The sequence below is a fragment of the Triturus cristatus genome, chromosome 7 (assembly GCF_964204655.1).
Source record: "Triturus cristatus chromosome 7, aTriCri1.1, whole genome shotgun sequence".
NCBI classification, from domain to species: Eukaryota; Metazoa; Chordata; class Amphibia; order Caudata; family Salamandridae; genus Triturus; species Triturus cristatus.
Window position 1 is genome coordinate 1,132,976,592 of NC_140590.1, and position 22,398 is coordinate 1,132,998,989.

Genomic DNA, 22,398 nt, shown 5'->3' on the forward strand with positions numbered 1-22,398 from the left:
ACAGCAGGACCAACCGAGGACGTACAAGACCTATACCCACGGTTCCGGAACCTTTGTAGCAAACCAAGCCTGTGGTATTCCAATTCGGACTGCCACCACACCAAGATAGAGCAACCGTCACCTTCTACCGTAAGCTCATAAACAACATGTCTGACCCCTTGGTGTCCCTGCGCGAAAGATGAGAGGGTGACGTCGGAAGCCTGGAGGACGAGGATTGGCAAGGCCCCCGCGAAATTGTAATCCGGACTCTGTTCCGCCTCGTGCAATTTAAAATCTTGCATCGGGTGTACTACCCGCGTACCCACTTATTCTCATGGGGCAGAAGCCTGTCTCCTCTGTGTGTGATGGGATGTCAGGGGGAGGGTACTTTCTTCCATATTCTGTGGGAATGCCCAAACATAGTGCCCTTCTGGACCAAAGTAGCACACACGATGGCGACAGTAGTGGGATCGCCGGTCCCGGTGGAACCCAGGTGGCTATTCCTTATGATTAAAGGAGCCACGGACTGGTCCAGGTACAACGAGATCTGGTTAGCAACAGCGGCTAGGGTGGCAAAACGGAATATAGCTAGTAGCTGGGGAGCGCAGGCGCCACCACAAAGGGTGTCAGAGGGCGGAAGAAACGATCTATAAGTCCACAGGATGTGCTAAGAAATGGAAGAGGGTGTGGGGTCCCTGACGCAAGTATCGAGCCATGAGGGGTGGGGTGGGATAGGGGGTACAGTTGTAACCGGCCATTCTACTGCCAAGTTGGTCCTCAAATGTACAGTGTAATGCTGTTTGTCTGCAAGTCATTTGAACACTGCTGTGCAATGTATGAGACCTTGAGCAAAGTTAATAAAAAGATTTATATAAAAAAAAAAAAGATAGAGCAGCCGTCAAGGGACGTCAGCACTGCAGAGACCCACCTCCAGAATGGCCCAGCTGTCCTGACTGTGCACCCTCAACCGGTGACGACCAACAACCGCAAGGCCCTATGACGCACAAAGCCCAGCTGACCATTCCACTATGATGAGACGACTACAGCAAATGCTTAACACTACCCTCTGATAAGCCTATACTGCTTGCCCACATTACCGCAAAAAAGAGAGCATTTAGTGTTATCTTTTTTGCCTCTGTAAACTGATAAGGGGTTGCCTGGACTCTTTACATAGTGCACCTTGTTTTAGTCCACTATATTAAGAGCCAGCTTCCTACAGGAGGCGCTTAGAGACTTGCTGTGTGTCTTGTAGAGGCCAACAGCATGGTCCAGTCTAGGTGCAGTTGCAGCTGGCCAGGTGAGCAGTTGAAGAAAATGCCTCTTGCGGCTTGTTGTATCCCTGTAGCTTGAACAGGAGGTCAGCCTTATGACTACTGGAGTCAATTTATTTGTCTCTGAATACAAGAGGGAGTCCAGGAGTATTCTAATGAGTTTGTTTGGAGGGGATACATTTATGCCTGGTAGGAGCTGGTGGGTGGGTATTACTCCTGGGCCTGTCCTAACCAATAGGTTAAAGGTTCCTGCGGCCAGCCCTGCCCACATTTGGATTTTCAAGATGGTAGAAGTCTTCAAAGTAAATTTGGGCTCTGGGATCTCGGGTGTGCTTACGGACTGGTTTCTGCCAGCCTGCCACCAGAGACGCTGTTCTGGCCTCCTAGGGTGAGTGCCTTTGCTCTCAAGAGACCCAGAATAAAAGGCCTGGACGGGAAGAGGGTGTAACACCCCCTCCCACAGGATGACCTGCTGATTAGCTTCCTTGGGCCGGCGAGCTTCAAAGAAGCTGCCGTCTTTGGAATGCAAATCTGGCTCCTCTCAAAGGAGAGTAAGCCTCTTCCCCCTAATCCCCCCACGTCCAGAGCCCCTTTGGCACCTGGACAGGGGGAAAAAATTAGCTAGTCAGGTAAGCATGCCATCCTCAGGCTAGTACCACCTATAAGGTGAGCTACTGTGAGGTGAACACGATTTTTCAGAAGTAGCCATCTGTGTGATGGCATACTTGCGAATTCTGGGACAGGCTTATATCGTCTTCCCACAGGAAGGTGATATAGGGGGGCGTAGTGACCAAGGGTCAGTAGCCCATTGGCTACTACCCTACACTCAACCTAACACCCATAAATTCAGTATTTTGGGGAGTCCCTGGCACCAGAGAAATACATCTTGATGACCTAAGAAGAGAGGACACCGACGAGCCACAAAAGCCAAGAAAACAGAGGATGCGGCTGACCTGGTGCCCAACCATGTCAGCCTGTCTGCATCCTCGTCGATAACGGCGCCAAAGTCGACTTGTCCTACAGCTGTGACTCCAGAAACTTGGAAGGTCTTCCTTCCTTTGAAAAAGACTCCAGACCTCTAGTTAAGAGTGGACATGTTCTAAAGAATCTCCAAAAGAGAAAACTCGGAGACCTCCAGAACTGCCAAACTCGACACCTGAAGCATCCACTGCACCAGTCGCCTCCAGCCAGAGTTGAAGTGAGCCACTGGTGCCAACAAGGTTCCCCTGAGCTCGAGTTCATCCTATTTTCACCCCTCCTGGACTCCCTGACAGTGCCTGCACCCTCTGCACATAGACCCCCTCAACCGCGACTGCTTTGGTAAGGAAAAACCCAATGCCTAAGGACACCCCTGCACCCGTCGCCCTTGGAGAAGAGGACCAAAGGTGCCGCCCCCGTCCCAGAGTATTTTAAGGCCTGAGACAACTGGCTTCTTAGGCAGAGCCTGCAGCCTCTTTTTCTAGAGACCGATCCCCACTGAAACGCGCTGGGCTCCTGACACCGCCGGTGGTGTACTGTTGGTGCTGCCTTGGACACCACTCAACCTAAATCCTGGAGATTGGTCCTATAAGTTGATGTTCTATACCTATTTACGAACCTTGTTCTTACTTCCATCAGATTATATTGCAGAACTCAGAAATTGCACTGTGTCCACTTTTTAAAGTGAAAAGAATTTATATTTAAAAGTGTACTTACGTGAACGATTTTTCTCTGATGCCATATTTTTTATAAGTACAACTCTCAGTGCCCTCCATCTTGAAGATGGGGGACCCAGCCAACCAGAGGGAGACTGGAGGCTGGCATAAAAGGCGGTGTACCCACCTTTAGGAAGGGACACATTAGTCCCAACCTGTAACACCCCAAAATGTAGTATTTAGGGGCAACCCTGAACCTTGCTGTAGGACGTTGCACACAAAGCGAAGGAGATTTAGAAGAGGCTTTATTGTAATAATGCGCAGCAGCTGGCTCAGGAAACGATCAGGCAGCAACTGTCCTAACATATTTCAAACACAAACTTCGATATTATGAAATGGAATCCTCCCAGCCAGAAAATCATGGCGCGAGCATTCCAATCAACTAAGCATGTAAACCAGACCTTTACATTATCCTCTTCCTCAAACGAACGGAAGCAATAAAAGAGAAAGGCGGGACAAGGCACGAGGAGAAGACAAGAAGAAAAGGAACAAGCATTTACAATGCAATGGTCTTGGCAATATTATAGGTAGAGCTATTTGTATTGCTCATTATTTTTTTATCATTTTTGTATCCCTAAATAAATGGCATCGTCATTTCTATTGGCATTAGCTTTTTTTTGCATATGTGATACCTATTGCATTAGCAGAGAGAGTGAGGTAGTGAGATAGAGAGAGTGAGGTATTGAAATAGAGAGTGAGGTAGTGAGATAGAGAGTGAGGTAGATAGTTACCTGCATTACCTATAAGATTGTGTACTAATGTGTGGGGAAAGGAAAGTCGGGATAGGGTGTGGGAATAATAAAGAAAAGCAAGTAAAAGGGTGGAAAGAAGGAAGAAAATGGAGTTTGTAAAGACAAAAGCAAAGAGAATGAAGTGCAATGGCGTAGAAGGGTGCCAGTGCCTTACTGCAAGCAAAGAAAATGGATCCCCAGTACTATGGTTGGGGATTAAAAAGGAGCCATTACTATGGAGCAAGGGGCCCCCGTCACTCCTGGGCCCCGGGGCCAGTTTACAGTCTGCACCAATGATTTCCGATTACCAATGTATTGGTAAAGCAGAGAAGGTAGCGTGAAAAGTGTGTGAGGGGACGTCAGTGACAGCAAAGGGAACGAGCATCGAGGTGTGTGGGGGAGGAGAGAGAGGAAAGAAATGTTGTATTGCGAGGTGCAGGAAAGGGGTTGAGTATGGGTAGTGTGAGGGGAAGGACGGAAGGTAGTGAGGGAAATGCGTTAAGAAGAAATGTGTTAGGAAAAAGTAGAGAGGAGGGAGACGGAGAAGTAAAGAAAAAAAGAGAGAGTGAGAGGTGTATGCGGGGCAAAATGAGATGAGGACAGAGGGAGAATCGTGTCGGGAAATCAGGCCATCTCGAGATCTTAACAGCCATAAATAACCTACCCATATAGGGGCCCTTACGATGAAGAGAGGCCATGAGAAAGGCACGAGGCAGAACACGTTCATCACACACACCCCCACACACCTTCCCCGAAAAAGTGTGGGCCCGAGAGAGGCGCGAGACTCCTTTAACACGACACTAGGAGGCAACGGAGAGCGGGTGAAACGGACCAGCTCGGACAAGAGAGGCGCCCGCTCTCTGACCAGAAGAGCCGAGGAGGACAAAAAGAAGAAAAGAACCCCCATATCCCACCCGCAAAGTGCCCCATGAGCACCAAGAGATCTGATAGGCACCAGGCAGGATACTTCCATGACCAGATAGATACAGACTGGTATACGGCCACTAGGCAGGAAACGGACCCAAAACCCCTCCAACAGAGAGCAGTAAATCGGCGCGAAGCCCCCCTCCCCCACGGATAGAGACGCTGGAAGTAGGGGCGCGGCTGGGGATGCAGAACATTTCATAAAGATAATGGAAAACAGCAAAGCCATTCACTGCTCACGTCAGGCAGCACGAGCCGTTTGTTCAAATACACTGACAGTTAAATGGCAACGAGAGCTCTGCGAACCCCCCCGATACCGCTGCCCACCCCCTGCCATGTATGTCCACGTTCATGTTCAAATAAATAGCATTTGCTAAAAAGGTATTATCACTCTTGTGAGCGGGTCAAGAGTGACGCAGTGAAAGGCGCCAACGTAAACAAATAACTCCCACTTAATTAAGGTTTACCAATATTATAAATGAGCTTCTTTCGGCTGTTTTTATTGCAGATTGTGGTGGAAGGCAAGTTTCGAAGAAGATGGCTTACCTTACTCATGCACAACAGCAAGAAGATCCTCACGGCCAGACGATACCTAAAAAATGGCGGATGGAAGCTTCCAAACTTTCAGATTCGGGGCGTGTTCCTGCTGTTCTAAAAGGGCGTGGCTAAAAAGTGGAAAGAACAGCAAGGAACACGCCCCCGAATCTGAAAAATACGGAGCCTATTTGGAGGGACGGCTCTCTCCTCCAATGGCTGGCCTCCGTTTAGGAAGCCAGCCACTGGAGGAGAGGCAAAAAGAGAGGCGGGCTAAGGAGCCACTCTCAGAAACATTAAATCTCCGACTTCCGGTTCTGCCTTCGGCAGACCAGACGGTCCTCGACCTAAAAAGGGATAAGGTGAAGAGAAGAAAAGGAAAAAAACATAAAAGGAAATCAACGGTATCTGATGGGAACAAAACGTTGTCTGCTGCTTCTGCGTAAACAAACCTGTGGAGAAATATTGGAAGGCGAAACTTCCAGGCAGTTTGACAATTCTGGACACATTCCACCAATGTTTGCTGTTCACCCTAACAGCATTACCAAAAACTTTATCCACAACCAAAGGATCTGAGAACTTTGGATTAACCTTCCCGCTGTGTACAGGGATCTTCACGTGTACTACATTGCCAACAACCAACGAGTGGGAAACAGACATCATCTCTTACAATACCATCCACAGAGTCCATTTTCACCCACTTCGACATCCATCCAGGACACACTTTGGAACACGTTTTACTTCCTCACAAACGTTCATAGGGAGACACATTGGTAGACGAGTGGGGCGTGGTGCGGTAGAATCAGAACATGGACCGAACAGCATTCTGCACATTACACTTCGCCACAGGCGCCCACTGCACCGTTTAACCCTATTCATGCGCTCCAAACCGTTCGTTTGTGGGTGATAGAGTGAACTTCCGGAATGAGAAATTCCCCCTTGCCGCAGAAAACATTCAAATTCATGGCTGACAAATTGCACACCATTATCAGAAACGATGGTGGAGGGAAAACCTTCATGCAGAAAGACCTTTAAGAAAATCAATGACATTTTTTGAGTTAGGCTCACCAATGAAACGTACCTCTGGCCATTTCGAATAATAATCAATCACCACAATTGCAAACCTAGAAGAAGCCGGAAGTACGTTGAAAGGCCCAACAAGATCAATGCTAATCTTCTCCCAAGGCCTTGCAGGTAATACAATAGGTTGAAGAGGGGGAGTTCTTAAATTAAAACTTTTTTCAGCATTGGAACATATCACACACTCCCAAACATACACGTCAACATCCTTGTCCATTTGAGGCCACCAAAAATGTTCACGTAATCTCCTTTTTGTGAGCGTTTTGCCCAAGTGTCCCCTGAAATTCTTACCTTTTGTCTAGGAAATGCCTTAGTGTGATATCTAAGCATATCACACTGATTAGCAAAAGTAACTGAAAAAGTAATCCAAGAAGTAACATACACAGTAATCTATAAAGTAACTGAAAGTAATCTTGACTGTTGGCTTACCTGTAAATCAACCAACTGCATTGAACCTGCATTCAACTTGTATTTCACTGCATAAGTATTGCAAAGTATTGTTATATTTACCTGTACCAGGCCTGGCTTGGTTCTAGAAGAATGAAATATATCTAAATAATATTTTTTAGACAAATAAATTGGCCCGAATTCAGTCTGAGTTTGTGACATTTCTTGCCGGAGTGTGTACAATAAATGCTTATCACTACCCTCTGATAAAGCCTTACAGCTGGCCCACACTACCACAAAGAGTAAGGTATTATATACTTTTACCTCTGCCTTCCTTTGGGGGTTCCACTGGGCTCTGTGCACACTATCCCTTACTTTGGTATAGAATGAACAGAGCTAGCTTTCTCAATGAGTATCTAAAGCCAGCCACACATGCTAGGGACATATATATTCATTTTGCAGACATGTGAGGTCTTGAATCTTTCAGATTATTCAAACTGTCCAAAATCAATATTAAAATCTTCTTATTTTTTTAAAATATATCAACAACATAAGGATCAGCAACATTTCCTTCAACGCTTCCTTGAGTTCTCATTACAAATTTGTAAAGCTCATGTAGACATTCAAAAATAGCTCTGATTGGTCCACATTAATCTGAGGTCATTTTCCTTTTGACATTCATTCACAGAATGTCCTGGATTGTTTAAATGTAAAGAATCTCTTTTTTTTATTTTTATTTTTTATTGAAAATCTTGTGTCAGAAATACAATTGATACAACCATATATTGGCACACACAAAAAAAAAAAAAAAAAAAAAAGAATATAAATTGGCAAGCAGAAGGAAAAACAATACAGAATTACATGAAAAAATAATTTACACAGTACGGAAATCAACCATTACACAAAGTAAAGATTCCAAATTCTATCAAACTTCGTAATCCCACCTATTCGCTGTGCATATCGCATTTCAGATTTTCTAACATTCCTAATTTTTTGCAACCAGGCAGTAAAGAGAGGGATATGAATTGACTTCCAGTTCTGCAGGATTAATGACCTTGCAACTGCCATTGCAATAAATAATAATTTAACCCGCTGTTCTGTCAAACCAAGATCGGAATCGTAGCCATACAATATTAAATTAACATTATAAGTAATCCGAATCCCACAATACTTTTGCATATATTCGAATATCTCATTCCAAAACGGGATTATTTTAACACAGTTAGCTATAGTGTGGGACCAGTTTGCGGGAGTATATTGCTGGCATCTAAAACAGGTGGCCGTAGTATTGGGAAACATTTTAGCAATGGCAGCAGGGGTACGGTACAGGTGCCATTTACTGAAAAACAGCATTCTTCTCCAATTAGATCCTCGAAGAACACTGAAATTCAGCTTATTTATCATTTTCCAAGTATTAATAGTGAGTACATGATTCTCCTGTTCTTGCCATTTTTTCATTGCTTTTTGACTAAGATCATCCACAGTATATTCAGCAAGAACACGTTTCCATACCCCTGGCTTCCTCGTCCTACAAATCGTGAACAAATCGTCCCATAGTTGATTAGAGGAACCAATGCTGACTGGCTCCACTTGTACCAACGTTTTAAAAATAAAAGCATATGAACCAAGTAACATAAAGTTCCCAGGAATTAGAAGCTGCATCTCTCCAGGTAACAACCATGTCCCTTCCCTCAAAAAATCTGACAAAGAGTGAAATCCCAAAAGTGCCCATTGTAATACAGTATCAACTCCAATTTTTATTCCTAAATAAAAAAGAGCATTCCTTAAGGGAGTTCTAAGATTAAATTGCGGGAGAGAATATCTTTTAAGAAAGACATCCTGACGCTTAAAAAACCAGAGCATCGTCTTATAACGAGTGAGTTTTGGTAATTTAGGAATATGTAACGGAGAAGGAATCTGAACCTCATGACAAATTCTATTAATAAAGAAATTAATAAACACAGTTGGGGTCTGCATTCCGGATTTAAACCGCTCTAAATATTGGGCAAAATATGCGCTATAGTAATCTTTAATATTGGGTACCGCTAAACCTCCCAAATCTGTATCGGCGTAGAGGATCCGCATTGCGATCCTGGGACTTTTTTTTGCCCATATGAACCCTGTGAATAGTGATTGTACTTTTGAAAAGAAGCTACTGGGCAAAAAGCAAGGAATGGCAGAAAATAAAAAGTTAAATAGCGGCAGAATAGACATTTTAATAAGTGCCACTCGCCCTAGGATGGAAAATGGCAACGATTCCCATCTATTAAATAAAGATTGAACCTTGCGTAGAAGAGGATCAAAGTTTAACATAACTAACTCGGAGACAAAAACCGAGTACATAATTCCTAGATACCTCTTCGGTCTAGGATTAATACAGCCGGATAAATCAGTATGTAGCTCAACCTCACCCCCCCCACAGACTAGGATTTCAGTTTTATTTTTATTAATGCGATAACCACCCAGATGTTCGAATTCCTCAAAAAGTTGAAGAACGGCAGTTTGAGATTGAATATCCGACTTAATCAGTAATAAAATATCGTCGGCATATAGTTTGATTTTTGCCATAGAGGAAATAGGAGGAGAGATATTTTCGGATTCCCTGATGGCTATGGCTAATGGTTCAATAAAAAAAGCAAAAAGAATAGGGGACAAGGGGCAACCTTGCCTGGTCCCCCGCTGAACCGATACTTTACCGACCATGACTGAGTTAATGATTATATTTGCGTTGGCACCCGTGTACAAATTTTTAATTAAACTAATAATCTGTGGAGGAATTCCAAAGTGATTTAAAATAACAAATAAGGTTGTCCATACCACTAAGTCAAAAGCTTTTTCTGCGTCTAATAATAAAATTAAAGCGGAAATTTTATTGGTCTGAAAATAATCTAAAGCCTCAACGAGAAAATGTTTATTTGTGGCTAATTGTCGACCTGCCACAAAGCCGTTCTGATCCGGGTGAATAAGATCCTTAGCAATATGATTGAAACGTATTGATAATAATTTGGTAAGGATCTTATAATCCGTGTTAAGTAATGTAATGGGCCTATATGAATTGGGATCTTTGGGATCTTTGCCTTTTTTTGGAAAACTCACAACTGTGCCCTCCCCAAAAGAGTCTGGAACTTGCCCACCCATTAACATATAATTAACTAATTGTAGTAGCAAATCCGAAAAGGCGCAGAAGAAAACCTTAAAAAATTCAGCGGGGAGGCCATCTGGGCCGCAGGCCTTACCGATTGGGAGGTTCTTGACCACTAATTCCAGCTCTGACTTTGAAAATAAACTCATCATTGCTCCACTATCTGCCTGAGATAAGGAAGGCATATCATATCTTGCTAAAAATTTTAAAAGCCTAGAATGGCCTATTTCCTGATGATGACTATATATCTGTTTATAGTGAGAAAGCATTATAGTACCAATCAGATCAGGCTGTGATGTGTCTAACAGAGTGGTAGGAGATCTCAAAGTACGAATTGAATTTGCAGCGGCTTGCTCCTTAGCCTGCCAAGCAAGGAGTTTGCCAGAAAAATTACTCTCCTCATAACTCCTTTGAGATTGTATAAGGAATTGCTGTTCACTCTGTGTAGCAAAAAGCGTACTTAATTCACGTTTGGCCTCGTTTAATTTTTTTTGCGCAAGACTAGAGAAATTTGATTGTCGAAGCTGAGTCAGAGAACAGATTCTTTGATAGAGTAAGGTCCTAGTCTGTTTAATAGTACGCCATTCTTCTGCGTCTTTGGCGATAATAATACCACGAACAAAGGCTTTTAGTGAGTCCCAAATAATATGTAATGGGGCCGTGTGTGAATTACGAGCAATAAAGTCAGCAATTTCGGATTTTAAAAAGGATACCCAGTTGCTATCTTGTAGGTACATTTTATTAAATATCCATCTCTTAGGGGACTTAATTTCTTCCCCCACTGTAAACTCAATAACCAACATTGCGTGGTCTGAAAAGCCATTATGCAAAAATTTCTGATATGAAAATTCTAATGAATTGGAGGCCAAAAAGAAATCAATACGAGAGGAGGATCTATGCCTTCCCGACCAGTAACTAAATTCTTGTTTATGAGGGAATTTCAGTCGCCATGGGTCACACAGATCAAGTAATGCGGAGTACTTCATAACAGACCTCAATGACTTTGGTTTAGATTGTTTCTTCGAAATACCCGTGGAATCAAGTTTTATATCGATGAGGATATTAAAATCCCCGCCTATAACTATATCTCCTCTGACCAATAGTAATGATTGGAATAACTCCTCATAAATGGCGGCACTATCGTCCACAGGGGCATAATAACTAACGAATGTAAAGAATCTCACCTTTTCAATCAAAGGTTCAGATCCCCACATCTGAAACACAAATGGGTTTTAAAATAAGTCTTATAGAAACCTTAGAACCATTCAATTTTATACCACAGATACAATACCATCTGTTTCACTATTCAACTCTGCAACATGCCTCTGAGACTTATCAATTTATTTCGCAATTGTATTTATTCTATCTTAAGATGTATTTTTCTAGATTAATTTCTCTTTAAACTATGCACACACTGTAGTTCTGTTGGAGAGGTTTACTCTATAGCCTACATTGTTTGACTGCTAATGAGCTTTGGTGCTGTCTCACAAATCTTCACAAAACGTGACAGCAATGTTGCAAAATAATGCCGAAGGATAACCCATTGGTGAAGGCTCTAGTAGGTCAACGCAGCTAAATAACTACAATCAATACAAAAAATGATTTGATTTTAAATTCCCATAGAAATTTAGTATGGAGTGTAGGAAGCTGCTTCTGTATATACTATATCAAAAAGAGATATAGTGTGAACAGAGTACACTAAGCCCCCAAAGGTATAGCAGAGAATAAAGTAGATAAAAACTCTCAAGTTAGTGGTAGCTGGGCTGAGCAGTTAGGCTAATCAGAAGGCAGTGTGGATTCATTTGTTGTACACACTCATACAAGGCAGGAACACACACTCAATAACTAACTCCAGGACAATGTTTGTAAAAATATTACTTTAGTTACTCTTATTTTAGGAACCTAGTGGAACTCAGTTACAGGTAAGTAGACATGTGAGGAAAGCAATACTTTCTAGATACAGTTGGCAAATTTTTGCATAAGCATAAAAAATACTTTACATGTGCAAGAAATACTTGTCAAAGAGATACTTAGTACTATTCTCAGAATCAATGCAATCCCATGGGAGTAAAGACAAGCAAGTAATTTTCATGTAAGCACTGAACTTACAAGTCTAGTCTTCAGGGAGTTTGAACAACACAGGGCAAGGGTTGGACAAAGGTAGGGTACTGTGCCACCAGCTGCACTGGGGCAGCAGGGTGCATGGGTCACTGGGCCCAATGTTAGCCTATGGGAGCTGGGTGCTCCTCGAAGAGGCACCAGTTGCAGGTAAGTACCCGCGGTTAAGGGACAAAGGCCCTGGGGGTTGAGGTCGGCACTGTAGGGGCCACCAAGTAGCACTAAAGTTGCACCACCAGCAGCACTAGGGCAGCCGGGTGCACATGGGGCGTTGGGTGCCCTAAAGAAATCAATGGAGATCCTGGGTCGGAGTAATCGGCTGCAGGTTCGGACCATAAGACTGGCTGAAAGAATCCAACAACTGGAGGGGTAAGTTGGATAGTGGGTGATGCCGGAACACTGTCAGTTGGGCACCCCAAAACCAGGGGGCTGCGGGTGCAGGAGTGTTTTTAGGCATCAGGTTTTTCTCTCCGGATCCGGTCGCGGTTGGGGAGGGGGAGGGGGAGGGGGGGGGCCTTCAAGATAAGGCTGCAGGCATTATGGGGAAGTTCAGGAGAAGTCATCCAACACTGGATCCCAGGTCAGGTTCGCAGGGGAGACGTCACTGGATCGTTGGCCCATCTGAACTCGGGCCCTGGGTGACTGGTGTGGAGTGGTGTAAATGTTGCAGATCCACATGGATCCGGCGTCCTTGGTGCTGTTTCTTTCTGGACAAATCCTGAGTCAACAGGAGAAAAAGAAAAAAAAAGAAGAAAAAAAAAAAAAGAGTCTTTGACGAAGGCAGCTCAGGTCTCTAGGGTTCCTAGAAGTTGCTGGCTGCTGGACACCACGATTTCTGCAAGTAAGGTCCTTGAAGTGGGAGACCAGCCATTAGGGCTGGGGGAAGTCAGTTGTCGTCTTCCTCCTTCACTGCTGCACAGCTCTTCGGTCCATCTTAGGTCATCGTTTCTGAGGAACAAGGTTCAGGGAAGCCCTAAAATACTAAATGGAAGGGAGTTACTGAGGTTGGGGGCAGTAGCCAGTGGCTACTGTCCCCTAGTGTGACTACACCCTTTATGTGCCCCCATCTCTTTGGGGAGAGGGGCACATCCTTAGTCCTACTGGCCCAAATTCTCCAAACCCTGGTAGAGAATATTGAAGAAAGGGATTTACCTCCGCTCTTGGCCACCCTAGGTGTGTGCCAAGCCCAGGTAGACACTCCTACTTTGCTGGCTAATTTTCCCACCTGTCCTGCTGCTAAAAAGTGGGGAGAGGACAGTCCGGGGGGGGGGGGGGGGGGGGTTGGGGGTGAGGGGAAATCTCCACTAGTTGGAGCTTCCCAAATCAACATAACACACGGTGGGAGGCTTTGAGGCTCACTGCCAAGTGCTGCTGTTCCTGCAAGGAGGAGGTGGGAAGCACCTCCACTCAGAGCAGGCTTTGTTTCTGACATCCAAATGCACAAAGGCTCCCACCCCATTCTGTGAGAAACCTGTCTGGTGGGGGCTAGCTGGAAGGGACCGGTCAGCCAATACACCAGAAGCTGGTCAGTGTGAGTTTATTATGTTGAGAAGGTTTGATACCAAACTTCCCAGTCTTCAGTAAAGCCATCATGGTGCTGTGGAGTTCGGGTTGACAATCTTGAAGCCCATGTTCTCAAAATGGCTTCACTGCACACAGTGTCCAAGAATGGACTCCAACACTGTAGGGGCATACTACCCATGCAGCTATGCCCTCTCCTGTGGTATAGTGCACCCTGCCATAGGGCTGTAAGGCCTGCCAAAGGGGTGGCTTACCTATGCCACAGGCAGTGGTGTGTTGGCATGGCACCCAGGAAGGTGTGACATGTCGACTTAGTTTAGCTACACCACAACACAGCCGGCAATGGCACAGTGTATGTGTTGGGTCCTTAAGGGTGGCACAATACATCCTGCAGCCCTAAGGGACCCCCTCTGGTCACAAGGCCCTTAGTACCACAGGTACCTTTTGCAGGGACTTCTAGGTGGGCCAGAGGTGTGCCAATGGTGAGAGCAATGATACAGTTTTGGGAAAGAACACAGGCCCTAGGAACCTGATTGGAAGGGACCCAGGGCACACTCAGTCAAAGTGCATCAGATATCAGGAGAAACGTTAGGGGGTGACCATGCAAATAGGGGGTCCTTTCCTACATAGAGTTACAGCAAAGTTGTGATTAAATTGCCTAAGTTGTCATGAAGATGGAGCTTCATTAAGAATAGAGCCTTGAGGCTTTGTTTAAATCCGTACAGTAGTTTGAGAAATTTAATTTTCAAAAAGCAAAACATTAATGTGATGTCATAGGGTTCGAAGGCAGAAAGCTTTTATGTTGCAGAGTCTTAAAAACATATAAGGAGATATTCTGGGATGTTACCCCCTCCTGTCATGGATTCAAGGTAGATGGGGATATTATTCACAGGTGTCACTCTAAAAAGGAAATCATTTTGGATAACTAGGGCATCGCCTCTCATATCATATCGTTGGCGTTTCACCGGCAATCTTGATAGTGGCAGAGAAGTGGATACACTCCTTGAGTAATGGCCATCGAAGAGGCCACTAATCTAGAATGGTAGGAACACAGATGCAGCTTCGCTTTTAACTGTTGGTGCCACCAAGAACCCCGGATGGCAACTGGCTCAAATTCCAGAGCAACTTCAAAGAAGCGTTCTCCTTTATCTTTGTGGTGGAATCCACCAGTGCAAGTTTTGAAAGAGAATTCTCAAGAGAAATCTTGCAAACCTCAGAAGATTTCATAAGACTTTGACTTTCATTTTCAAACAAGAATCCACCTCCACTTATCAACATTCCTCTATAGTGACTACACCCCCTTCGCCATAGTCCTCACAATCAGACTTTGTACCATATATTAAGACTTGCCTAAAGAACTCTGGATCAATATTCAGGTTGAGGCACAGAGTCAACTTAAAGGTAAAATAGTCTTCACCCATATCTATTTTCCTCTAAAATGGGTCACAGGAATCACTGGAAGTTCTTTCAAAGCGGTTTTTTCCCCAATGACTAATGATATGAAAGACCTGGTTTTGAACATATAGTTTCTAAAGTTGGATCATGTCAGCACTGAAGGAAGTCATGAATCTGTGAATAAATTGGCATCATAAGAAATGTATTTCACAGGAGGGCTGCTAATATTGTAAAGAAATAGAACAAGAGAAACATTACTAGGAGGTAATGCTAGACAGGAAAAATAAGCAAGAAGGTACCAGGGTGATGTTTTGAGGGATATGCAGGGAAATTGCCTAGCTAACTATTGGGTCAATGTTGCAATATCTAGTAAAAGCACCTATTAAAAACTACATCAATAACTATGCACGTAATAAAATAAGCTCTTCTCCGACTAGTATCAAAATGTTAGGACCTGCTCTAAAAAGCCATGTGCAGCCCTCCATATCCCTGTCAAACTGACTTTAGCAGACACTGCTAAGATGCTCTTGAATAAGAGGTCTCCTTTGCAGCAGCTCTTTATATCCCAAGCTGAACTACTGACATGCTCGCTCTCTGGGAGCGCTGTATTTTATGGTGTCCTCCCTGAAGGTGTTCCTACTCAAAAGAAAAAAAAGATAGGTTCACACACAAAGACTGCAACTCCCAAGAGGAAATGGTGCAATGAGGACACTAAGTTGGGCAAATATGTAGGTTCTATACATACGGGAGAAAGCGATGATGGAAGGTACTTTTGCAAAACTATAACCACCAGAATCGTTACTAACAAAACTGCGTAATGCCTATGAATTGGGCTCTGGGTAAATTACACTCTTCAGGTCTAGTAGAATGCTGAATGTATTTAACTCATGTTCCTTCAGTCCAATCTACCTTGTTATCCTACCACTCTCCAAGGAGTGCCCTGCTGCTCTTGGGTGCAGGTTTATGCTCCCTGGATCCGTCAGACTTCAAACAAAGCACACACAGTAAGGAAATTACAAATTTCAACCATGAGCCAGTGCTGGAGCATTCACCCCCACCCCCTTAAACAGAAAAACCTTACTAACTCCATAAGCATGTGATTGATACAACCAAATTCCAACTCTCACCGCAAAACGTAAACAGCTCATGATAGTGCAACATCATGGCAGATTCCCAGCCGAACTTCCCTCGCACAGCATGCCCAAATCAGCTTTTCAATAACCCCTTTCACATCTTTACCAATGCTGCCAACTCACCTGCTCATGGAGGTCCACCATGAATGGGCTCTGCTGTGGTGGGTGAGTGGCTGAGTGAAGCATTCGTGGGAGAGTGCTGGTGAGAGCGAAGGCTCGATGCTCATCTATTGAAAGCAGCTGCTGGGTAAAGACCGGGTGCAGAAAGCTTTCATCCTGGGCAAAGAGCCCCTGCAGAGGTCCGTCACGTCGTCCCCACTGACTTCTCGCTGGAGGGCTGTGTCGCCACAAAATAAATAAATAAATAAAAAGGAGGAGGAGGAAGGGCAATTTATACTAACTACAAGAGAAAACTAACTTTGGTTGTCCTTTAACTCATAAGGCTTCATACTCAATCTATCAGAAACTAAGTCCTATTGACCACAACAGTAGTTTGCTGCACTTCAACTAAAAGAAATCCTAAAACTAGAATATTGTTTGTCATGTGGCCAAAAGGATAGAAAGGCGGAGATTAAATTTGCAACCCAGTTGAAAGAAAGAGAGGGGGGAAAAAGAACAACTCAAGAGTTTCTCTTTAAGCAGCGGGTGTGGCATCATGTTACGTCTGTGACCAGATGTTGACCATTCTTACCGACAACTTATGACTATGTTGAAGCAGTTTACTTCGCCCCATATTGGTCATAGACATGGAGGCTGGAGAAGACAAACACCACATGCCACCAGGACAGAACGCTGCTATTAAGGAATGAAATCTGAATGCATACTGAAAGTTACATTGTTAATTGCCATTTACTATATGCAATAAAATGAGGCAAAAAACTGTTGACTGGTGAGAGATGTGCATCCGATTTTAACTTTGAAGCAGGTAGAACACTGATACAATAAAGCCTAGCAAAACAGTATCCAAATCATTTGGATACGTTAGGTTGAAAGTCCCTATTTATTACTAATGATACAGCCTCAAAGGTTCTGTCTTCCATGGAAACTTTGTAATTCCCTATACAAGGTAGGTGAAATGCATTAGGAAAGACTTTTCCCCAGACAACTGGATTTCTCTCTTGTAAAACAATTGTAATGCACTACAAGTGCTTAAATAATGGATGTTAATGCACCTCTACACCGTGACCTTTTCTGCAGAAAAGTACCCTGCTTGCGACATTCCCTAGTATGTATTGTGACTCGCTACTTAACAGATACAAAATGATCGTCACCTAGAAAAGGCAGTACCTCCCATAGGATCTACAGGGCCAGTACAAAGTACTACCTTACAGGGGAAGTGGACAATAGATTAAAATAGAGATGCAACAAAGATATTTTTATTGAACACCTAGGAATCTATACATTGGCAGCCAGGCCATGAAGTGCTTCAAGATAAGCGTACAGGCAACAATGACCACAAAGTGACAGACTTGTTTAAAGAAAAAAAAAATACAATGGACTATATATTTATATAAAATACAGCACCAGTTATCAGGGGGTTTTAAACCTGGTATACTGTACCCAGCAGAAGGCTAAGGGGCAGGACGCATTAGGCATGTTTGCCATAAAGAACCTAGAAAATTCATCTTTAGGTTCCCCTCTCCAAACTGGTCTATTCACAACTATTTAGCATCAGACACAAGTTTCTGTGCCCAGGCTAGAGAGTGAACATTAATAAAATCCATCTAGGGGGTGACAGTGTCAGGGCTAAATGAGGGTTCCATACCTTCGCCTGAGATGTGCAGGGGTGCTGCAGGATCCCCCTGAGAATCGCCGGTGGTTAAAGGGGGCTGAGGGAGGCCGCCTATTCACTGCCAGTTCCCATGGTCGCATTGGTGACGTCGGGGAGGCGGAAAGGCGCACTGGTCCTCAGCTTCCGAGTGTTGACCAGACACTGGTACTTCGGATGTGCTCACCTTCGCCCTGTTAGGATCGAAAACCAGTGGCACTCAACCTCATGGCGAGAGTCTCATAGCTCCGAGTCAGCAAAAATAGTTGAGAAAACAAAAGACCGATACAGTGAAGGATCTCACACAACTCAGTATTTTAACATACACTCAAAGAGTCTTGGAGACCTTACTTAGCATCCATAAATAGTTTGTGTACATCTTGCACCTCAACATATGTTTAATAAAGTAGGTCTAACACCATGAGTGGGAATGGAGAGAGAAAATGTGTAGAACACTGGGATTGTTTAACATAAGCACCCACAAATCAAGTGTACAAAAACCTATGCCACAAAGTTTACTCAACAAAATGTGTTGAGCAGCTGTACCAAACTATAGAAATACACTCAGCGCAGCTTTACGCCTCTCATGAACAGCACTCATCTCTTGAAATGCTGCCATTCTGGGAATACATCAACATTCACAAATACCAGCTTTTCGGAAATTACAACCTATATATTTAGTGGGTCCTTTATGTTGTAAATATTAAACTGGGCGTATGATGCCAGAATAGTTGAATGTATTTAGGACGTGAGGGAGAGAGGGAGAGAGGGAGAGAGGGAGAGAGGGAGAGAGGGAGAGAGGGAGAGAGGGAGAGAGGGAGAGAGGGAGAGAGGGAGAGAGGGAGAGAGGGAGAGAGGGAGAGAGGGAGAGAGGGAGAGAGGGAGAGAGAGGGAAGGAGAGGGAGGGAGAGGGAGAGGGAGGGAGAGAGAGAGAGAGAGAGAGAGAGAAAGAGAGAAAGAGAAAAAGAGAAAAAGAGAGAAATAGACTTAAGCTTGTGAATATCATGATTTAGTAGCCTTTGGATGAAGGTGCTCTCAAGTGAAAGTAACTTATGGTGCGATCATGGTACACCAGTGCGTTAAAGCTCATCAAATTACCATCATAGGAAGCGCACTTCAAATGAGGGATAGTACATGGTAAAGGAAGGGAAACAAGAGGAAGCGTAGGGTTATTTCAACATCTAGGAGGAGATGGTGTACACAGAAAATATGCCAGGAGTTACTGGAGCGATGTTTTGAGCGATATGGAGGGGATTTGTCTTGCTAACTATTGTATCAATGTTCACACATCTATTGAAAGAACCTGTCAACAACTGCATTAATGACTATGCACCTGCTGAAATCCGCTCTTTTTTGCACTACGTTCCCATGTGCCAGCATGCCTTACCCCTGTGAAACAGATTTTCACTTAGGGTACTAAGTTGCTCTAGAGTAAGAGGTCTCCTTTGCAGCAGCTCTTAGTATCCCAAGTTGAAATGCTGACATGTCCTCTCTGAGAGACTGGCACTTTCAGGAGACCCCAATGAGGTTCTTTCGCAACAGGCCACAGAAGACTGAGTTCAGACACCAAGGATTACAATGTTATGAGAAAGTTGTGGCATGAGGAAGACGTGCTGGTCAGACATGCATGTGGAGGGGCGTCTTGCTGGTGTATCAAGCTGGCACGATGTACACCTTGTCGCTCGATATCAAGTGAGGCAGTCCACTCTGAAGTGCCATGCGAACAGGGAACAATGTGGAGGAGCTGGGTGGGGGTACCAGATTTGTGCCAGGTCACTAACAAGGCATGACTGACGACCATCACTGTTAAACTGCACAAATGCATGGTTCTATCATATCATTCACTTCTGATGCAAGCAGGGTGCATGCATGATAATTTAAGTGTGTATCTGCATTTTTTTAATGTTCTGCATGCCTACCAATTGCATGCTCATCAGGGGAAATTTTCATTGCATTCTTACATTGTGGGTTATCCGGATTGAGATGCCCATAAGAGTGTGGTAGATGGACACAAACATAATGTTATTTTTTTAAACAGGTCTTCTGGTGCCCTAATGCACTTACCTCTAAAGCTAGTGCATCTTTTATTTACAGTTTTAGACTGAAAGCACGATTGGACGGGAATACTCTTGTAGCAGGTTGCTGAATGAGTGGCTGGACAGCAAGCTCTGAGAATGGCTGGAACCACAGTGTGTACTTGGCTTTTATACTGTGCTAATTAGCCTTATATGACACAACTTTAACTTACTGGACTAACTAGATGTTTTTGACAAATTAGGCTGAAGTATTATTTTTTACTGGAAGTCACCTCAAGCAAGAGATTTGATGAATGCAGACTTTGCAAGAGGTGACCACCAGCCTTAAAGAAAGGCAGGCTAGGGTAGGCCATAGTCACCCATGTTCCCTTTCATCCCAGCGAGCCAGGAGTCAACTGGAAACACTTAAAAAGACAATTGTAAATTTGATAGCAAATAATGAAAATATGAAGTACTGCTTCAGAACAGTCTGAAAAAGAGATCAATTTAGTACAGCTTGGTTGAAATTATAGTGGATGATAGTTACTGATGTTAGTAATGTTTATTTAGACAAAGGGGATTCTTGCCTCCTAGATTCCTTAACAGACCTTGGAAACATTTATCCTGCTTAAAGATAACCCTTTACTTGTCCCTAACCCTTCATTGAATGTTTTGGCGCTGGATTAAATACGTGGAGCTGCTTTGATAGGAAAAATCCCCCCCCCCCCTTTGTCCTTTAAGAATGTCTACTATTTCATGAACATTTAACTGTGTTTATTATTTAATTGTACAATTGATTTTTGTGTACTGACTTGCTATTTTCCCTTGAGGCACATCTGTACTTCCTGTAAGGCCTCTTATGTAACCTTAGATGTATAGGGGGGTTCTATTCATGTATATATTGACTGTATATGGCTGAATGTCTGATACTGTTAGGCGTGTGAGTATGTGAGTTTATGAGATGGTATGCCTGAGGTTGAGTGAATGTGTTGTGGGATGTGTTTAGTCTAACATTATTTCTGAAGGGGTAGTTATATTAAAAAAATGTTGTGTCACAGTATTAAGTTATAATAAAATCCTTTTGATGATTTCCTTTTCTTTCTTGTGTGGTGTCACTACCAGCTTAGGCCTGTGTTGTTAATGTTTTAGTGATTAGTGACTTTTGCACATATTGATTTGTACAGGTAGAGAACCTTTTGTTCTTGATTGTATTCACTTCGAAACACTGAATCATAACTTCCTTCTGAGAGTATTTAAAGGAGCAATGGGCTGGAATGGTTCAGTCAATGCACCAACTTGGCCAATTCCATCTACAGACCAGCAGATATACACCTATTGGATTCTCAAGGCTCCATATGGCACTCATGCTATTAATATCTACACGGAAACTCTTCCCCTGCCCTAAAACATGCAAACAATTTATAATTTCTATGTGGAGGACATGCAAGTCTGCTTAAAGAGTTCATATTCAATGAGATTTCATCAGGAGCATCTTCTCACCATCAGAAACAACCGATAAAAACAGAACTGCTCCTTTTTTCACCGCCAACTGCAACATTCTGGTACAAAAAGGGCTCAAAGAAGTTTGTGGTGATATGTAGGCTAGATAGTTGACATCACGGAATGTGGGATGTAATGTCATCACCTTAGGGATTCATGAGTGTCAGTTACTCCTGTGCCCCCTTGAAGATGGATGTATTGCTAAGCTGATAATTAAAATGACTGTTACACAAATACTGCATGAAGTGTTCACTACAGAAATGGCTAAGACTGGGGTAGAGAGACAATGTGAGGCAAGAAGTATTAGCGGGGGCCATGGAGTAATTAATAACTGGAAGTAGCACAAGGAGCAACGGTACGGTTTATGTGAAGACAACTTCAAATTCTAAAGGCAAGCGGCGCTGTTCTAGTTGGTAAGGAGATGTGAGAGACAGTTATTTTGAATTTATGATGTCAATGCAACTTTTAGTAGCGTGTGTGCGCAACGGTATTGTGGCCACTAAGCGCATTGCGTAGCAGCAGAGCGGCTACAAAGCGTGAGCCGTATAATCGTGAGGAGGCTCGAGTGCTTCACGCATTGTATCCGAATGAATTGCGAGCTGTATGCTTGTAAGGAGGCTCAAGTCAAGTGTGAGGCGACGAAGCGCTGTACCGAGCGTTCACATGTAGTGTCAGCGCATGTCAAGGCTGAAGCTGTGGAGCGATGTATTGGCAAATGTGCGACAAGGAAAACTGTCGCTGATTCACACGAGCTGCCACACCTCTGAAATCCAGTAAAAGGGCGAGCAGTGCCTGAGACACGGTAACCTGGAAGTGTACTGTGTGTAAGCAGGAAGTGTTCGGGAGAATCATGGAGTGTTACTAGTGTACGCTAGAAAGTCTTCCATTCTAGCAGTGCCTTTAGTGGAGCTTTGAAGTACTGCTCATAGTGTAAATCAAGAACATTTGGCATATTGAAGTTTATCTTGTGGTATGAACACCGATTAGCACGCTATGTTCTAGTGCAGATCCTTTTTGCTTAATTTTCAGCGATTTGCACGCTTGTGCAAACAGCTATCTTGTTTTGCTAAAATGTTTGCAATTTGCACACTCCTACAAGCAGCAGTTAGTCAGCATATCTGGTCTCTTTCGTGTTCAGCGACTTGCACGCTTTTTCAGCAGCTGCAGGTCACGTTATTCGTCAACTCTTCTTTTGTGTTTTTTTTC

At 43.7% G+C, this 22,398-nt stretch overlaps 1 protein-coding gene across 5 annotated transcripts in view; it reads right to left on the bottom strand.

The window, feature by feature from the left end:
- RNF44 (ring finger protein 44) overlaps positions 1-22,398 on the bottom strand; it is a 305,895-nt gene that overhangs the window by 197,008 nt on the left and 86,489 nt on the right. For 3 of the 5 annotated variants that reach the window (XM_085618287.1, XM_085618286.1, XM_085618285.1), the window contains exons 2-3: positions 17,675-17,871; positions 16,033-16,246 (exon numbers count right to left, since the gene is read on the bottom strand). In XM_085618287.1, coding sequence (XP_085474413.1) covers positions 16,033-16,246; positions 17,675-17,781 — 321 coding nt within the window. In that variant the 5' untranslated portion in view covers positions 17,782-17,871. The remainder of the gene's footprint in view (positions 1-16,032; positions 16,247-17,674; positions 17,872-22,398) is intronic. The other 2 variants (XM_085618288.1, XM_085618289.1) reach the window with 1 other exon arrangement.